Source organism: Raphanus sativus, chromosome 3 (assembly GCF_000801105.2).
Source record: "Raphanus sativus cultivar WK10039 chromosome 3, ASM80110v3, whole genome shotgun sequence".
Lineage (NCBI taxonomy): Eukaryota > Viridiplantae > Streptophyta > Magnoliopsida > Brassicales > Brassicaceae > Raphanus > Raphanus sativus.
The window spans coordinates 13662033-13679572 of NC_079513.1; the positions used below are offsets into that span (position 1 = coordinate 13662033).

General features: G+C 38.9%; 3 protein-coding genes and 1 pseudogene across 3 annotated transcripts; 3 read left to right on the forward strand and 1 right to left on the reverse strand.

Annotated features, from left to right (window-relative positions):
* Nucleotides 1-934: 934 nt before the first annotated feature.
* LOC108831459 (uncharacterized) lies at nt 935-2359 on the reverse strand. Its single transcript, XM_018605009.1, has 3 exons — nt 1970-2359; nt 1670-1915; nt 935-1558 (listed from the first exon to the last, which is right to left on the reverse strand). The coding sequence occupies exons 1-3, from the start codon at nt 2357-2359 to the stop codon at nt 935-937; spliced, it is 1260 nt and encodes a 419-aa protein (XP_018460511.1).
* Nucleotides 2360-6971: 4612 nt separating this feature from the next.
* LOC108831461 (putative F-box/kelch-repeat protein At4g39600) lies at nt 6972-8373 on the forward strand (annotated as a pseudogene).
* Nucleotides 8374-10523: 2150 nt separating this feature from the next.
* Nucleotides 10524-12915, forward strand: LOC108831458 (uncharacterized). The gene is made up of 5 exons (XM_057006335.1): nt 10524-10539; nt 10868-11772; nt 11816-11956; nt 12034-12224; nt 12402-12915. Exons 1-5 carry the CDS (start codon nt 10524-10526, stop codon nt 12913-12915), a joined length of 1767 nt encoding a protein of 588 aa, XP_056862315.1.
* Nucleotides 12916-15099: 2184 nt separating this feature from the next.
* On the forward strand, nt 15100-16080 carry LOC130509998 (uncharacterized). The gene has a single exon (XM_057006336.1). The coding sequence runs from the start codon at nt 15100-15102 to the stop codon at nt 16078-16080; it is 981 nt and encodes a 326-aa protein (XP_056862316.1).
* The last annotated feature ends 1460 nt before the right edge of the window (nt 16081-17540 follow it).

The following is a 17540-nucleotide window of genomic DNA, read 5'->3' on the forward strand; positions in this document are numbered from 1 at the left end:
GGAGATGAAAACCATCAATGGTAATACCTGCAAAAAGATATGTGAGAAAGAAATAACATAAAAAATACACAATTAAAGTCTATAGATCTAAAACTTACATTTTTAAAGGAGAAGATGAAAACCATGAATCATAATACCTAGAATGACAACATAACTTTGTGAGAAAAACATGAGAGGATTTTAGAGAGAAATGAGAGAAATGAGAGAGTTTAGAGAGAAGTGAGAGAGTTTTATAAAATTGTGCAGCCATTTTAGAGAGAGATTGTTTAAATTTCATTTATATATGGAGACAGAAATGTAACTAGGTTAAAATATTGCCGACATTGTAGACTTCTTTTGAAGTCTACTAAAATTAAAAATTAAGAGTAGGTTTTATTGTAACGTAGTAGACCTTGTTGAATGTCTACAATGATAATTTTATTATTGTTGTTAATTCATTATTGTTTTAATAATTTTAACATAAAATTTACTGAACTTTATTTTTATTTTTTACTTAATAGTTATAGTTTTCACATTTTATTCTTAAAACTCAATTTATTTTAAAATAATAAATTTTTGTTAACAAAATTTAAAAATGTAGACTGAAAACGACGTCTCTAGCATTATAGACTTTATTGTAGATCTACGAAACCCTAAACCACAAATCTCAAACCCTAAATAGTTTGTTTGATAATCAAAAAGTTTTCTTTACTGTATCAAATATCAAAATTACACAAAATATAAACTACAAAACATTAATAAGCAGATTTAAGTCAATAAAACAAAAAAAAAATCAAAATCTAAAGTCTTTTTTTTTTTGAACACGATACTACTTTCATTAAATTCAAACTAACCAACGTTAGGTGAGGCAATAAAGACTCAACCATACAAAGTGCCTCCTTTGATAAGGTATCGGCAACAACATTTTGATTCCTAGGAATCCAAGAAAAAGAAATCAAAGCCTCAGGGGCGCTACAGAGATTGAAGATGTCCGAGAGGATCCCATGCAGTCCGTTAGGGGCTCTCCACTGCGTAAAGCTTTAATCAGCTGTGAAGAGTCAGACTCCAAGCTAATGTTCTTTAAACCGTGTTCTCTACAGAAGAGCAGAGCTTCGCGAATGGCTAGTCCCTCTGCGACTAGGGCTGATGAAACATGACAGAATGGTTTTTTCCTTCGAATCTCGAACCTTGCCGTCTTTACTGTCAAACCTAGACCCGCCTTCCTATCTTCCTTTCTCCAAGCTGCATCCGTACGCACTAAGGTAGCTTCAGGGTGCGGAGTAAAAGGCTGTTGCGTGGGGGCGCTGGTAGGCTTCTTCTCTGTCTTCTGTCCCAGTTCCCATTCCTTTGCTGCTCTTACTGCCATAGTTAGAGCTTCTTCCGGCGAGGCAGAGAATCCATCAAAAACAAGTCTGTTTCTTTCTTTCCACAGAATCCATAGTATCCAAGGGCCTAGCTGGCTGGATATGATTCCTGTAGGAGGCAAGCAGGGGGTGGCGCATATAGCTGACCAGCTGGTCTCCAAATCTGTTATTCCTCTAGGTTCAAAGCTTGTAGCGAAGGGGGCATCACGCCAAACCTGTTGAGCATACGAGCAATGAAAGAGCAGATGAATAATAGATTCGGACTCTCCGCATCTTTTACATCGGGGGTCAACTTCAATGTGGCGTTCTACCAATCATTCACCTACTGGTACGGCTCTCTTCAGCACTTTCCAAGCAAACATCTTAACTTTTGGTGATGCTTTTAGGTTCCAGACATTCTTATACCAGGGACTGTGTGCATTTGTTCTTGTGTCATCCTCTCCTTCTGCTACTGCAGTCGCAAAGTAATAGCCCGACTTTGAGGTATAGGTTCCAGATTTAGTTCCCAGCCAGACTTTACGGTCATGTGCATTTGCTAGACTTGGCTTGATGGTGAGAATGAGGTTCTCGTACTGAGGGAGAATCAGGAGTATCTTATCTTTATCCTAGTCTCCTTGTGGGGATACTCTCAGGTCAGCGACTGTGAGGTGTGAGTACTCTGCAGGAGCAGGGCCATACGGGCGCAACTGCATAGTGTGATCTAGCCAGGGATCACTCCAGATATTGATGTCATTTCCATCTCCAACAACCCATCCCAGATTTTGTATGAGTAGGTCTCTGCCCACCAAAACGCTTCTCCAACCATGGGAGATAGCAGATACCGGTTGGCAACTCAGTATGTCTCCCTCCGGGTAATATTTCCCTTTTAATATTCTACTCAGTAGAGAATCAGGCTTTTCGAAAATCCTCCAACTTAGCTTTGCTAAAGCCGCCTCATTAAATCTCTGAAAGTCTCTAAACCCCAAACCTCCCAAGGCTTTTGGTTTAGCCAGGTCAGACCACGCAATCCACGCCATTTTCCTCTTCCCGGAACTGTCGTCCCACCAGAATCGTGTGGTCGCTGATTGGATTTGTTGGTACAGCGAGACCGGGAGTTGGAAGCAAGTCATTGAGTGAGAAGGGATGGCAGAGAGCACACTCTGCAGCAGGACTAATTTTCCCGCAGTACACAAGTGTTTTGAAGACCAAGATTGTGCTCTCTGTTTTATTCGGTCGACAATGGATGCGAATAAGTCTCGTTTTATCCTGCCAAATTGTTCCGGGAGTCCTAGATATTTCCCTACTCCACCTTCTTTCTAGATGTTCATCACAGTCTTAACCGCCGTTTTGAGTGATTGAGGCGTTCTCTTCGAGAAGGTTATGGATGATTTGTCTACATTGATGGCTTGTCCAGATGCTGCTCGTACTGGCGGATGATTCCTGACAGTGCTGCTGATGACTCTTTCGACGCTCGAACAAAGAACATGTTATCGTCCGCGAACAGTAAGTGGTTGATTCGGGGACACCCCCGAGCCACTCGGATACCCTTTAGGCTTCCATTCTCTTGTGCTCTGTTACAAAGACCCGAGAGGACCTCACTGCACAAAATAAAAATGTACGGTGATAGAGGGTCTCCTTGACGGATACCTCTACTCGGTGAAACCATTCCTCTAGGCGAGCCGTTGATGAGGAAGGAGTATGTAACAGTCGAGATGCATTGCGCGACCAGATGAACCCATCTAGGATGAAAGCCGAGCTGTTGCAACACAAGAGAAATGAAGTCCCATTCGAGCCTGTCATAGGCTTTGCTCATATCGGTTTTCACCGCCATCGAGCACCGTTTCTCCGCCTTAGATGACTTCAGGAAGTGAAGAACCTCATGAGTAATTAGTACATTGTCCGAGATCGCTCTACCAGGAACAAACGCTGACTGATCCTCAGAGATGATCGACGAGAGGATGGGCTGAAGTCGTCCCGTGAGGATCTTTGAGAAAATCTTGTAGTAGACATTGCACAAGGCTATGGGCCTATAATCCGCCACTTTCTGAGGATTTTTTATCTTCGGGATGAGCCTTACATGTGTATCATTGATGTGTTCAGGCAGCCTATCCTGTTCAAACATGTGCTAGACTTCCTTGATAATATCAGGTCCAATTTCTTGCCAATGGTTTGGTAGAAAGCTGAGGAGAATCCATCCGGACCGGGTGCTTTATCCGGGTGAATGGAGAATAACGCCTCTCTGATCTCTGCCGCCGAGGGTTATAGCAATCAGGGTCTCATTTTCCTCCTCCGATACCATCGGTTGCAGTGCTTGACGAATGGTGGCTTCCTTGTTAGCTATCGTAGTGGAGGAAGTGTACATCTCCTGGTAGTAGCTCTCGATGACCATAGAGATTCCTCTTCTCTGTAAACCATTTTGCCCTCAGGGTCCTCGATGACAGAGAAATGGTTAGCTCTTTTGCGTCCTTTGGTAATGGCGTGGAAGAAGCCGGTGTTCCGATCCCCGAGTCTTGCCAAAGTAGCCTGCTCCTCTGTTTCCAGTAAGATTCTTCTGCTAGATAGGCCTCACTGAGTTCTTTGGTTATTACCTTGGATAAGTCCAGTATCATTAATCGGGGATGTGAGTGCAGCTTCCAGTTCAAAATCTAAAGTCTAACCCTAAAATCTACCACTAAGAGACATAACATGTTACAACCTTTTGTTTTCTAAACTATGAACATTGTTTAAACACAGGTTACCAATTTAGTATATATTCCTTAAAATTGTTCAGTTATATACAATTTTAATATAGTTACTTCATATTATCTATATATTGATGATTAGTTCAAATCTATCACAATAATTATTTTTATACAATTTTAAAATTAAATTAGTAGATAAATTTTGGTGTAGACTACACATCAAATCTACAATTTAGACTTCGCTGGAGGTCTAAAAATATGTTAGACTTCAATCTTCTAAATGTAGACTTCCAAAAGGATAGAAGCGTAAATACAACTCCGTTTTTTTGTTTAGTCATAAAGACTAAATAGTATTTCATCACCCTTTTAGGTTGGTTCTGCATTTGACTGAAATTGGGACACCAATGTATTTGACTTCAATATCTAGATTAGTTTTAGCGATTCTCCCTATAATTAAGAACATCAATAAGATGATAAATGTTATATTACAACGGTATCTACCAATACCAGTTCAATCCAATCTGTTTTTCTATTTTTCATATATTATAAAATATTCAACACATTGACTTTAATTTTATAACAATCTTTAACTGGATCAATTTTTAAAATAAAAATCACATAAACTGGCATCTGCTTCAAAACGACATTTGGTAAAAGAATCTTATTTTTTTGTGAGAACTTGTATATATATATATATATATTATATATATATATATATATATATATCTTATTTTATAAAACCTGACTCTTCAGAGTTAGTAATTAACATAATTGTTAACACATGACTATTTTATATTTAAGATTGTGACATGTATTAAATAAAAAAATTCATATAAATAGTTATTTAATAGTAATTTTCTTTTTTTGAGAAAAAGTATTGTAAATAAAACAATTTCCATACAAATAGTAAATTATTAGTAATTTTCTTTCTTAAATCCAAAAATAAAAAATTATAAAAGCTATATGAAATAATTTATCTTTTCAAGAAATTATAATTTCCATTTTTTGTTAAATAAAAATTTCATATAAATAAAATTTAATATTAATTTTCCTTTTTTGAGAAAATTATTGTAAATAATTTTTTTCATACAAATAGTAAATTAATAGTAATTTTCCTTTCTAAAATCCAAAATTAAAACTGTAAAAGCTATATGAAAATATCTATTCTTTTCAAGAAACTATAATTTTCCTTTTTAATCATAAAAATATACTTATAAAAGAAAAATAGAAGTTTAATAATATTTAAAACGAATGATAAAATCATAATAATACAACCAAACTGTTTAGTAATAAATCTAAATATTTTAATTTTTAAAAATTCTAAACAAAAGAGAGTTGTAAAAGTAATCTTCTTATTTACCTACGATTAACTAATTCTTTATGGAAGCCTCATTAGTCCGTGTATGTGTGACTAAGATTAATGTTTTTACACAGTGTAATATGGGTTTCAAATTTCATAGAAGGTGGTGAAGAAAAAAATATAGGAGATTTTTAACATTATGCAAATAATACCGTCTGGCGTAGATCTTATAAAAAAACTCATGGTAGTGTAATCAGACGTATATCTTTATAAATTATGTAAAATTGTTAGTTATAGCTACATTCATTTATTGTTTCTCATAGTTTGTATAAACACAACTAATCAACATTAACAAAAAGAGAATTTTTATATTATTGATATATGTTTATCTGTATTTATATTAATCTATAAGTTAGAAAATAATATATAGTTTACAAGGAAATAAGTATAAATATAATAATATATTATTAAATTTTAAACTAAATCAGTTTCTTTAGTTTCAAAATCGAAGTAATAATATATGATTGAAATGATTTTCCAATTTTTGTTATATTTGATTAAGATAATACAAAACTAATTGGAGCAACTACTGAAGTAAGTAAGTTTTATATACTAAAAGTATAATAATATGTACATATTATTTATGTTATCATAAAATTTATCTAATAACCAATGTTGATAGTTCAAAATGAACTCACATGAACAAGGGCTAGAAGATATTTCCAAAGATGTGCATTTAATTATGGATGAAACTTATTTATTTGAGATAAAAGTAAAAAGGAAAAAATCAAAATTATTCTTAATGTTTAAAGATTTATAAGAAAATTATAAAGTAAATATACTGTATATTATGCTTGGCAGATTTATTATATGTGTAACTTATTACTTGGATTTTTATTTTTCTCTTTAGTAAACTTCTGACAACAAGCGCAAAGACAAGAAGAATAAAAAATAAAAGGAAACAAGTAATAATGTTGATAAATTTTAAATTTATTGATTTATTTTTGTTATTTTAATATAATAGATTTCTCTTTTCATTCGGTTAATATAAATTTAATTTTTTACTACTATTCTTTGTATTATAAACTGTTCTTTATATATATTTTTTACATCAACAAAAAAAACAGACTCAACTCAGATTCTACAAACCACATCGGTAGCTCGGCATCTATATGAACGACAAACGACGATTGTTGTCTGACACTCCGTGCAAAACTGTCCGCCCTTATATTCAACGTTTGAGATATATGAATGAGCTCTGAGCGATTTAAACTTCCTTTTTATTAAACCCGAATGTTAATATCCATTTATTTATTATCTCAAATATATGATAAATCATTATTTCAATCTCTAAAAAAAATTTGTTTATTAAAACTAATGACTAAATCTAAAATAACGGAAAACATGGTAAATCGGCAAAATCATTAGTTCAGTGTCTAAAATTGTTTATTGTTTATTAAAATTAATGACTAAGCCTAAAATCATAGATAACATTAAAAATCAGCAAAACTATTTTTTAAATAATAGTATAGATAGATTAAACAAATCTAATATGAGTAATTTATTTAAAAAGTACATGTTAAATTTTCTTAGATCTTTAATCTGTTCACAGATAAAGTTATAAATTTTATATAGCGTATAAAATTTAGACATCCCCGAAGATCTTAAACACGCGTTTACTTCTGTCCGAGGGTTAATAAGCCCCCACACACCACAAAAAAAAAAAGAGAATCAATCTCTTAGTAATTAAGTAAAATTAAGTGAGCGTCGTTAAAATATAACCACATTCTTGGCTGATTTTGTCTTACCCGATCATTCAGCCTGCATATCTCTGAAAATATAGGTCAGGTCGTGGCTTAGCTTAGCAATGTCGCTCTCGTTCACAGCCATCGCCTCTTGTCAAAAGCCACCTTCGAAGAAGCAGAAGAAGGCGGCGACAGAACCGAACTCGAATTTGCCGCTTCCGGATGATTTAGTATTGGAATGCTTAGCCCGTCTCTCGAGATTGCACTACCCGATTCTCTCCTTTGTCTCCACAGGATTTAGATCACTCACTGCTTCACCGGAGCTTTACCAGACGCGATCTCGCTTAAACCGCACCGAGAAGTGTCTTTACGTTTGCTTACAGTTCCCTACTGAAGCTAACCTTCGTTGGTTCACTCTCTGTCGGAAACCAGACAAAACCCTAATTAACCGTCACAAATGTGAGAAGAAGAGACGTCAAGTGGTAATGTTTTGGCTCCGGTTCAGATTCTCAACTCCTCTCCCGTAGGATGGACAAATCTCGTAGATGTTGGTCATAAGCTCTACGCTATCAACAAAGAAGATGATGCCCCCTCATCTCTAACGTCTTCTACCTCGACTGTCGAATGCACAAGTGGGTTGAAACTCCAGCCTTGCGGCTTGTTCACACCAAGCGAAAGTTTGATGGGATCATGTATTTAGCGGGAAGCTATGAGAATCCAGATTTTTTGAACTGTGTTGAAGTGTTCGACACAGAGACAGAAACTTGGAAGGCCGTGCCTGACGATAAGAGAATATTCAGAGCCACAGATTTTGAAGGAAAGGTTTACAAGAACTTTGATCGAACGTCTGGTCAGAGAGTTTCTTTGGTTGCAAAGGTAAAGGATCTTACAGTCGACTGGGTAAATTTTGGTAATGTTTGTTTGATAGAGAAAAGATTCTATCGTTATAAACCCGATGGGGAGTTTGGTTGGTCAAACAAAGGATCAAATCTTTGGAGGAAACTAGAGGGTTTGGAAGGACTACCTAGGTTTGCCCATTATAGTAATGTGAATGTGGTTGATTTTGGTGGTATGCTGATGGTTCTTTGGGATAAGTATGTGCGTGCACGTGGTGGGTATAAGGAGAAGATGATTTGGTGTGCTGCGATTTCGCTGGAAATACGCAGTAGTGAAGAGGTTTGGGGAAAGGTCGAGTGGTTTGATGCCGTGCTTAAGGTACCCAAGTCTTACAAATTCGTGTATGCTATTGCTGCTACCATTTGATTAAGTACTCATGATGAGACCTGTTTTGAAGTGAATGTATCATGTTGTATTATGTTTGTCACTTCTTGAATGTTGTTTTTATTTTAGCAGAGTGAAACTTCTTGCAGATGAAAAAACAAAAAAAAACTTCTTGTAGGTGATCAACCTTTTCTTTGATGAACTATATTGATTTCAAACTCTTTAGGCTACTCTTTGATGAATGACTCATGATACAAGCAGCTTTTTCATGTAGTGTTTTCCTTGATCTTTTGTACAAGATTAATTATGATGAGTGCGTTAATTTATCTTTGAGTTTGTAGCGGACAGTGGTTCCCTTCTGAAGCTTTGTATCAGGAATCGATGAGTGTTAATGTCAAACTAAGAAGCTCTAGAGTCTAGAATCGTAACCGAAACTTGTTACACAAGTCTAATGGTTTTTACTAATGTGGCCGGAATGCCATTAGCCAAAAGGGACGTTGTAGTCTTGTAGACGACAAAATACTATGAACCACATAGAAAACCACATAGAAAACCAACACACCCATTATTAAGACTCATCATAACTAACATGTTATTAAATGTCCAATCCTATTCTCGTAGTAGAGTGCCAAATCGTTAGGTCAAAATCGGAAGATTAAACTATATGTGGTAAGATTATATAAAAGCATACAAGTAAACCGAAGCTTTTAGCTCTGCTGGCAAAAGACTCATGGTTGTGAGTTCTGTCACCTGGGTTCGAATCCTGGTCACTGGATATTCACATGCAATGCGGCATCCCAGTGCCTGAAACCGAAGATTGTTCAAAGGTGATCTACGTCCGGCGCAAGATGAATCCGTGATCGCTTCGGTCTCTAGTCTAAACCACTTTAGTGGGTGCATGACACTCGGTTATAAGAAAAAACATACAAGTCTTTAATTTACTATGAAAACCAATTTACTGAGTACAAATCTTTACCATCAATGTAGGTATTAAAAATAAACAAAACAAACATTTTTGTTCTGAAGTGGACTCTTGTCCCTGACCAAACAAGGAAACCATATGTCGAAAATAATAGATCAACCTAGTTAGATAAGATTTCTCAAATACCTAACATGCATTCTAGGGAATTCTGTACATTAATACTTATATAAAGAATTATATATAGCTAATATTTTATTTTCTAGGTTAGGGACTAGAATATAGCTAATATTTTATTTTAATATACATAGCCGTTCTAGTATTAAAGTATTCTGCAGAACCAAACCAGTATCTAAAAATACACAATCCTGTGTACCTAACAGTAATAGTACTAAACTTTCTCCAACTATGTATTAATTAGCCCTAGTTAGACACTAGGCCAGCAATCTCCAATAAGCAACAAACTATAAATAAACCTTCCTTCACATCTATATTTCTCCATAGCTTAAAGTAACAAACGTATACATATATCATACTGAAAGATAAAAATACAAAATCAAGATCAGATATGGCTAGACCTCTACTACTTGCTATATTCCTTGTAATGAATCTTCTCTTCCGCAACCTCAACGCATTCCCCTGGTTGTGGCAGAAAATACTTGTCTAAAAGACCAGCTCAAACTTTCAACATGCGAAAATGTTATCAACCTCATCAACTTGTTGAATCTTGGCGCACCACCTATGAGACCTTGTTGCTTTATTCTCTTAGGTCTAATTGATCTTGATATTGCGATTTGCTTATGTACCGCGTTTAAACTCAGCATTCTCGGCATCACCATCAATACTCCCATTCACCTTAACTTGGCCCTCAACGTCTGTGGAGGAATCTTTCTCGATGGATTTCGTTGCCCAACATAGCTACAATTTATTCATATATTTTTATAAATTATGTATGATACGGAATCCACATTAACCTTCCAATAACCTCCTCTTACACTGTTTCCGTGTTCCAATTCAATACATGGATCTCCGTTGATAACCGATTATGTATTGTAAGCCATGAGATGAAGGAGTATTTCGTATGAAAACCGTATGCCCTCATGCCATTTTTAGCAGGCTGCATCGCACAAGTGAGTTTCCACGTTTCTTTTTGTGCTAAATCTTGGCTTGAATCTATCCCCTGTCAGATTCAGGTCATCTTCTTTTGCAACTTTTCACTCTCTTACTGAGGTGTGTCCATTTATATTCCATGTCTCAAAAAGTAACCCCACTAACTGCCAAAACAAAAGGTTAAAAAAATGTTAACCGTCGAAATGATTAAAAACTGCATAAAACATGAATAGCGGACATGGTTATCTACTTTTTGAAATTACACCAATTTTTTTTCAGCTTTCAGCAGTGTTTCAAAAACACAGAAGCAGCAATGGTTGGACCAGTTATTACGGCCATAAACGAATCAGGCAGCTAGATCTAATATATTAAAACAGAAGTACAAATTTGAGTCTAAAAAACAAAAAAGGTCATAATTGATGTTGTCTCTCTCTCTCTGGAGCCCATTTAGTGCGATTAGGATTTTCTTCCTTTTCCACGCCGGTAGACAAGAATCTTTTCTTCTCCGCCTCTCTCTCTTCTGTACTAATTGGCTTCTTCTCCCGTCGCCCCGCTGTCTGATGTCCCAGATCCGCCAGATCCACCACCTCCCCCATCTCCAAATCCAATCGTAGTCACTCTCGCCTATATTCAATCGTCTCCGGGTTCACCTCATCAGGATGTTGATTTGTCTCCTCCTTCCTCGAGTCGAAACCTAACAGCTTTGAAGCTCCAAATCTCCTCGATTCCTGCAGGAATCCCTTCCACCGCCGCACCTTCGTATGCTGAGCGGTTCAAGGCCTCCCTCAGGAATTTGCGAAAGATCTTCTCGCCGTCCTTTTTAGAAGATGGCACGCTGGTAGTTCAAGCGCCGGAGTCAGTATTGCTCAGCACCGCCGATCTGTGGAAGGACCACTTAGTGGCTCATTTTCACGGAGCAATTCCACCCTCGAAGAAAATTTTCGATGACCTGAATCCCGTTTGGGGGAAGTTTGGGAAGATCACGATTCGTGTAACATCGGAAACCTCATGTCTAATCGTTATCCCCTCAATCCAAACTCGCGAATGGGTTCTTCAAGTGGGCTACTGGCAAGCTGCCCATTGCGCTTTCTCTGTATCTCCGTGGTCACCCGACGGTAATTTGGCTCCGCAAGATCTCGAGTCCGCTCCCACTTGGATGTTTCTCCGGAACGTCCCTACTCAGCTATATTCGTTCGACAGCATTAGCGTAATAGCTAGTGGAATAAGCGAACCTCTTCACACGGAAAAATCAAGACTCGATCCTTATCACTTCGGCAATACAAAGATCAAAGTCGAAATCGATCTCCACGGAGTTCTTCTGGCTGAGGTAGAAGTCAGAGACTCAGCAGGCTTTTCAGTCAGGGTTAAGGTTGAATATCCCAGTCTTCCTCCGAAGTGCTGCAATTGTGGTCGGTTTGGTCACTATCTCAACCGCTGCTTAATGCCTCCTCAGAAGAATAGACAAGCCGGGAAGGTTGACCATACTAGGATATCTTCCAAATGTTGCTCTGGTGAAGTCGAAGATTCCTCTCTCTGAGGAGGGTGAGATCATTGAGGGGACTCTCCCCACCCCTGAAGTCACAGTTTCGGGAACAACCAAACCGACTACGAGCAGGAGAAAGTCTCGCTCCCGGTCCAGAGGAAAGAGAAAGGACTTGGTAAAGCTATTCTTGAACCGAATAAGTCTCAGCATTAAGCTCTAGAGCAGCATTGGGTCTCGGTTGGCTCGATTCAGACAGCTCATGATCCTCGCACAGGGGATGTTATTGCAAGCACTCCTGACAAGGTAGCCTCTAGTATCGATCCAACTCCGGTCGTCGAGCCTTCCCTGGATCCAGAGATCGTCATTGCAGCTAATCCTGCCTCACAAACCGATCCTGAGCATAACGCTAAGGTCCTAGAAGAGGAGCCTTGGCAGATCATGCAGTCTAAATGATCCAAGAGAGCTCAACTTCAAGAAGCTCTGTGGCGCTCTCCTTCAGCTTCCACAGCAAAAGCACTCCGTTTCAGAGTCAGAGCCCAAGCTGCGGCTAGGGACAAAAGACTATACCTCTGAAAGCAGTGCTTTCCACACCTTTTGCTTGTATATATGAATATATTCAGTTGGAATATAAGGGAATTTAACCTTAGAGATCGTCAGAGATCAGTTAGAAGTTGGATTTTGTCTCAGCAGCCTGTAGTATGTGTTTTTTTGGAAACACACGTTAGAGAAGAGAATGCCGCTAATATTATTCAGGCAGTGGTTCCGGGTTGGAGGTTTGTGAATAACTACCAGGAAGCTGAAGGGGGTCGAAATTGGGTTGTATGGGAGCCGAACGTCTCAGTATTGGTCTACAAAAAATCTGCTCAGTCTATTACTTGCGGGGTGTTTGATCGAGCTTCCGGTGTGGCCTTCACAGTCTTATTCGTGTATGCTTATAACACGGAAGTGCAGAGGAGAGAACTCTGGTCTGAAGTGATTGAAACCTGTAATATGCATGTGGTTTATAATCAGCCTACCTTAGTGATGGGCGACTTTAATCAGATTCTTACAGTAGAAGAGCACTACTCCGTCAGTCCTTTCACTCTTCCGGTCCATGGCATTGTGGAGTTCCAGGAATGTTTTAACGCTCAGTGAATTGGAAGACGTTGAAGCTAGAGGCACTCTGTTCACGTGGGGGGAATGGTCAACTAGAGGAACCGATTCTTCGTAAGTTAGATAGGGTACTCGGTAATCAGAGCTGGAAAGACAGTTTCCCGGATGTCTTTGCTTTCTTTGATGCGCAGGAGACTCCGATCACTCCCCATGTTGGTCAACCTCAACCCAAATCTCAGAAACAGGAAATGTAGCTTCAAATATTTTTCTTTCCTCGCTACACATCCTAAGTACTTGGAGGCTATGAAGTCAGCGTGGGAGGAGGAAATTATTGTAGGATCTAAACTTTTCTCTTTGGGGCAGAGAATGAATCACGCTAAGAAGGCCTGCAGGAAACTAAACAGAGAGGGCTTCAGTAATATTCAGCAGCGTGCAAGAGACTCCCTGTCGAAGCTTCAGGAGATTCAAACTCGTCTGTTGACACATCCTACTGACTCTCTGTTTCGTGAAGAGTTTGTAGCAAGGAAGGAGTGGAGGTTCTTCGAAAAGGCAGAGGGGATTTTCTTCAAGCGGAAGTCAATGATCAGATGGCTGACCCTAGGCGACGCAAACACTACGTTCTATCATAACTCGTGCATTGCCCATCAGGCCAGAAACGCTATTCAGTACCTGGTGGATAATGATAACCTGAGAGTCGATGATAAGGAGGCAGTCAAGAGCTTGGCAGTGGAGTACTTTCAGGATCTGCTGGGTAGGGAAAATTCTGAGGTTCAACCTTTCTCGGTGGAGGAGTTAAAGACAATCATCCCTTACAGGTTTCGTCAAGAGTGGACCGCTGACTTCGTGGCTATTCCTACAGCGGAAGAAATTACTCAGATTATCTTTGGTATGCCTAAAAGCAAAGCTCCCGGTCCCGACGGTTTTCCAATTGAGTTCTTTTGGTAGGCCTGGTCCGTTGTCGGACCTGACACGATAGCAGCAGTGCAAGAGTTCTTCTCGAGCGGCAGAATGCTTCAGAAGTTCAATGCCACAACCATAGCACTTCTGCCCAAGATAGTAGGAGCATACAGAATATCTCAATTCCGTCTGATCTCCCTCTGCTCTTCTATCTATAAGGTCATTGCAAGGATCATAAAGAATCGCCTGCGTCGCATCATTCCTCAGGCCGTTCAGCTTAATCAAGCGGGCTTTGTTCAAGGTCGTTTACTGTGTGAAAATGTCATGTTGGCGTTGAAATTGGTGACAGACTTTGATAAGCAGAGCGACACTACTCGAGGATGTCTAAAAGTAGACTTGTCTAAAGCTTATGATAATGTGCATTGGGGATTTCTTGACAATGTTTTGCAGGCTATAGAACTTCCCCCTGTTTTTCGGGAATGGATTAAGAAATGTGTCAGGACTACTTCCTACAGTGTATCGATCAATGGCGAGCTGACTGGACACTTTAGTGGAGGGAAGGGATTGAGACAAGGAGATCCTATCTCTTCTCTTCTCTTCGTGCTAATAATGGATGTGCTCTCAAGATTGTTGGACAAAGGCGCAGTCAATAACATCTTTCGCCTCCATCCATCGTGTCAAGCGCCGCTCGTTACACATCTCAGCTTCGCCGACGACATCTTAGTGTTCTTTGACGGCTCTGAAGAATCTCTACGAGGTATTTTGGGCATTATGGAGGACTTCAAGAAGGTCTCTGGTTTGTCTATGAATCGACACAAGACAGAACTTCTCATTGATGGTGGTAGCAATACTCGGTGCAGAGAGCTTGCAGCAGCTGTCGGAGTCATCCAAGGCTCGCTTCCGGTGAAGTATCTGGGAGTCCCTCTTTCCTCAAAGAAAATGAAGAAGGCGGACTTCCAACCTCTCTTTGATAAGGTGTCTACCCGGTTCCGATCATGGACGGTTAAACATTTGTCATATGCGGGACGTCTGGTTCTGATCAAGAACATCATTTATCCCATCATCACCTTTTGGGCTTCAGTGTTTATCTTACCGGTTGAGTGTGCTGAGGCTTTAGAGCGTATGTGCAGCGGGTTTCTGTGGAAAGGAGACCCTACTTCAGCAAGAGGGGCGTAAGTGGCTTGGGTATCAGTGTGTACTCCTATTACTTCTGGAGGATTAGGTCTCAAGAGAATTACTAATTGGAATCAGGTTCTATTTCTCAAACTCATTTGGCTTCTCTTCTCTGCAAACTGCTCTCTCTGGGCTTGCTGGATCAGGGTCAACAAGATGGGTTCGGAGAATTTTTGGACTCTTGATGCTCAAAACCAGCGCAGCTGGATATGGAAGTCGATATGCAGTCTCCGAGCCAGTGCACGACAGTTTCTGATATGCGAAGTAGTCTCCGGGATTACAGCTAGCTTCTGGCAGGACTCGTGGACTCCTTTAGGACCCTTGATAGAGATCACGGGACCGGAGGGGCCTCAAGTATCCGGGTTATCTATTGATGCTTCAGTCAGCGACGCTATTGTTGAAGGGGAATGGTGGCTTTCTCGCTTGAGGACCCGAAACCCACTCATTCAACTACTGAAACAATGCCTGCCGGAGGTGGAGCCGATCGTTGTGTCTGAATCAGATGATACCTTCGCTTGGAAGGTGGGAGATCAAACGCCAGTTCTTAAATTTCCGACAGCAGCGACTTGGAATTTTCTGCATCCTCCTGGACAGTCAGTAACTTGGCATAAACAGGTCTGGTTCTCGGGTCATATACCAAAGCATGCTTTCCTTACTTGGGTTAATGTTAGGCATAGACTCGTGACCAGAGATAGGATGAGAAGTTGGGGGCTTCAAGTTCCAGCGGCTTGCGTTCTGTGTTCTTCTCAAGATGAAACCAGACAGCACCTCTTCTTTGACTGCTCTTATAGCCTTGCAGTTTGGTCCTATTTTATGATGAAGCTCAACCTACACCCTCCTCAAGCTTTCGATGCACTCCTCAGTTGGCTCCACAGACCCTCCTCCAACAGCCACCTCGTCCTCATCATTAGATTCATTTATCAAGCTTCAAAGTACGCTATTTGGAAGGAGCGCAACGCCAGAATTCACTCTTCCATCTCCCGTCCTCCTGAAGCAACCATCTCCGACATTAAAGACCTGATTCGCCTCCGTTTGGATCCTATGTCTCGATCTCTCGCTGCTGCAGCGACTTCATCTTCCTTTAACCCACCTGTCTCTTTAATGGCAACGTGGCTTTCTTTTTTTCTAACGTGGTAAGTTTCTGTAACTTGAGTAGGAGTTTCTAATTTCTTTTGTGGCGTGCTTGTGCTGTAAGCCCATTTTTTGCATCTTCGGAATTGTATTCGGTTACTTATATCTAATGGAAATTTAAAGTAAAAAAAAAAAGTACAAATTTGAATCAACCCTAGCTTTGTCTAAATATTTACAATCTAATGTCACTGCAATTAAATTTAATTCAAAATTCTTATAAAATATTTGAAATATCATACATGATTTTCCTAATTAATTAAAAAACCAGAATTTCCTAAAACTAACACACGGCACTAACTAAACCTAACTTCCCGTAATGTTCATATGTCACAATATAGGGAAAATGGTGAATTTCAACCCCGACAATCCGTGTCGTGTGTTTTCATACCCAAACAAAGAAGCAGTGTATACATACCCAAACTAAGATATTTTTAAAATTTCCAACCCGAACTCAGTTCCGTAACATGAAATCCGACATTGACTAACGTTTCGTTAATTCACCGTTAAACCCTGCTTAGTCAGATAATATATGGCATATTGATTTAATCAAAGACAAAACAAAACGACATTGTTTGACTCATTAATCAAAACGATATCGTATTCAATTGGGAAAAAATCAAAATTAAAAACCCTAATCCCCTTTGTTCTTCTTCTTCGACTCACGACTCTCACCTCTCTCTCTCAGACCTGAACTCGAACCAGAAGCTCTCATTTACAGAATGTTTACACCAATATACCCAACATCACCGGTTCTTTTCTTCACCCAATATCCACCGCAACTAATATTAAACGTCACAATCTCGAACATTTTGTAAATGAGAGGAGAAAATTTCAACATTAATACACTGGAAAATCAAACTTCTGGTTCGAGTTCGGGTCTGAGAGAGAGAGAGAGGTGAGAGTCGTGAGTCGAAGAAGAAGAACAAAAGGGATTAGGGTTTTTAATTTTGATTTTTCCCCAATTGAATACGACATCGTTTTGATTAATGAGTCAAACGACGTCGTTTTGTTTTGTCTTTGATTAAATCAATATGCCACATATTATCTGACTAAGCAGGGTTTAACGGTGAATTAACGAAACGTTAGTCAATGTCGGATTTCACATTACGGAACTAAGTTCGGGTTGGATTTTAAAAATATCTTAGTTTGGGTATGTATATGCACTGCTTCTTTGTTTGGGTATAAAAACACACGACACGGATTGTCGGGATTGAAATTCACCCTTTTCCCTCACAATATATACTCATGTTGGATAATTTAGAAATTTATTGATTATCTTAAAAGACAAACATCAAAACAAATTAATACATGCTTCAAACCTAAGTGGATATTACTTATAATTAATATATGCCTATAATATTCTAAACTATTGGTGTTATTATTAATATACAACTATATGATATGCATAATATAGTAAATATATAAATATGAACGTTATCATTTTAGTATTGATATTAGACATCTAT

Coding starts and splice junctions, on each gene's coding strand:
- LOC108831459 (XM_018605009.1), bottom strand. CDS start 2,359: ATGGCGTGGATTGCGTGGTCTGACCTGGCTAAACCAAAAGCCTTGGGA. Junction 1,916..1,969: donor TCACAGTCGCTGACCTGAGA/GTATCCCCACAA, acceptor ATTCTCCCTCAG/TACGAGAACCTCATTCTCAC. Junction 1,559..1,669: donor TGCTGAAGAGAGCCGTACCA/GTAGGTGAATGA, acceptor TATGCTCAACAG/GTTTGGCGTGATGCCCCCTT.
- LOC108831458 (XM_057006335.1), top strand. Junction 11,773..11,815: donor AGAATAGACAAGCCGGGAAG/GTTGACCATACT, acceptor GCTCTGGTGAAG/TCGAAGATTCCTCTCTCTGA. Junction 11,957..12,033: donor GAGGAAAGAGAAAGGACTTG/GTAAAGCTATTC, acceptor GGCTCGATTCAG/ACAGCTCATGATCCTCGCAC.
- LOC130509998 (XM_057006336.1), top strand. CDS start 15,100: ATGGGTTCGGAGAATTTTTGGACTCTTGATGCTCAAAACCAGCGCAGC.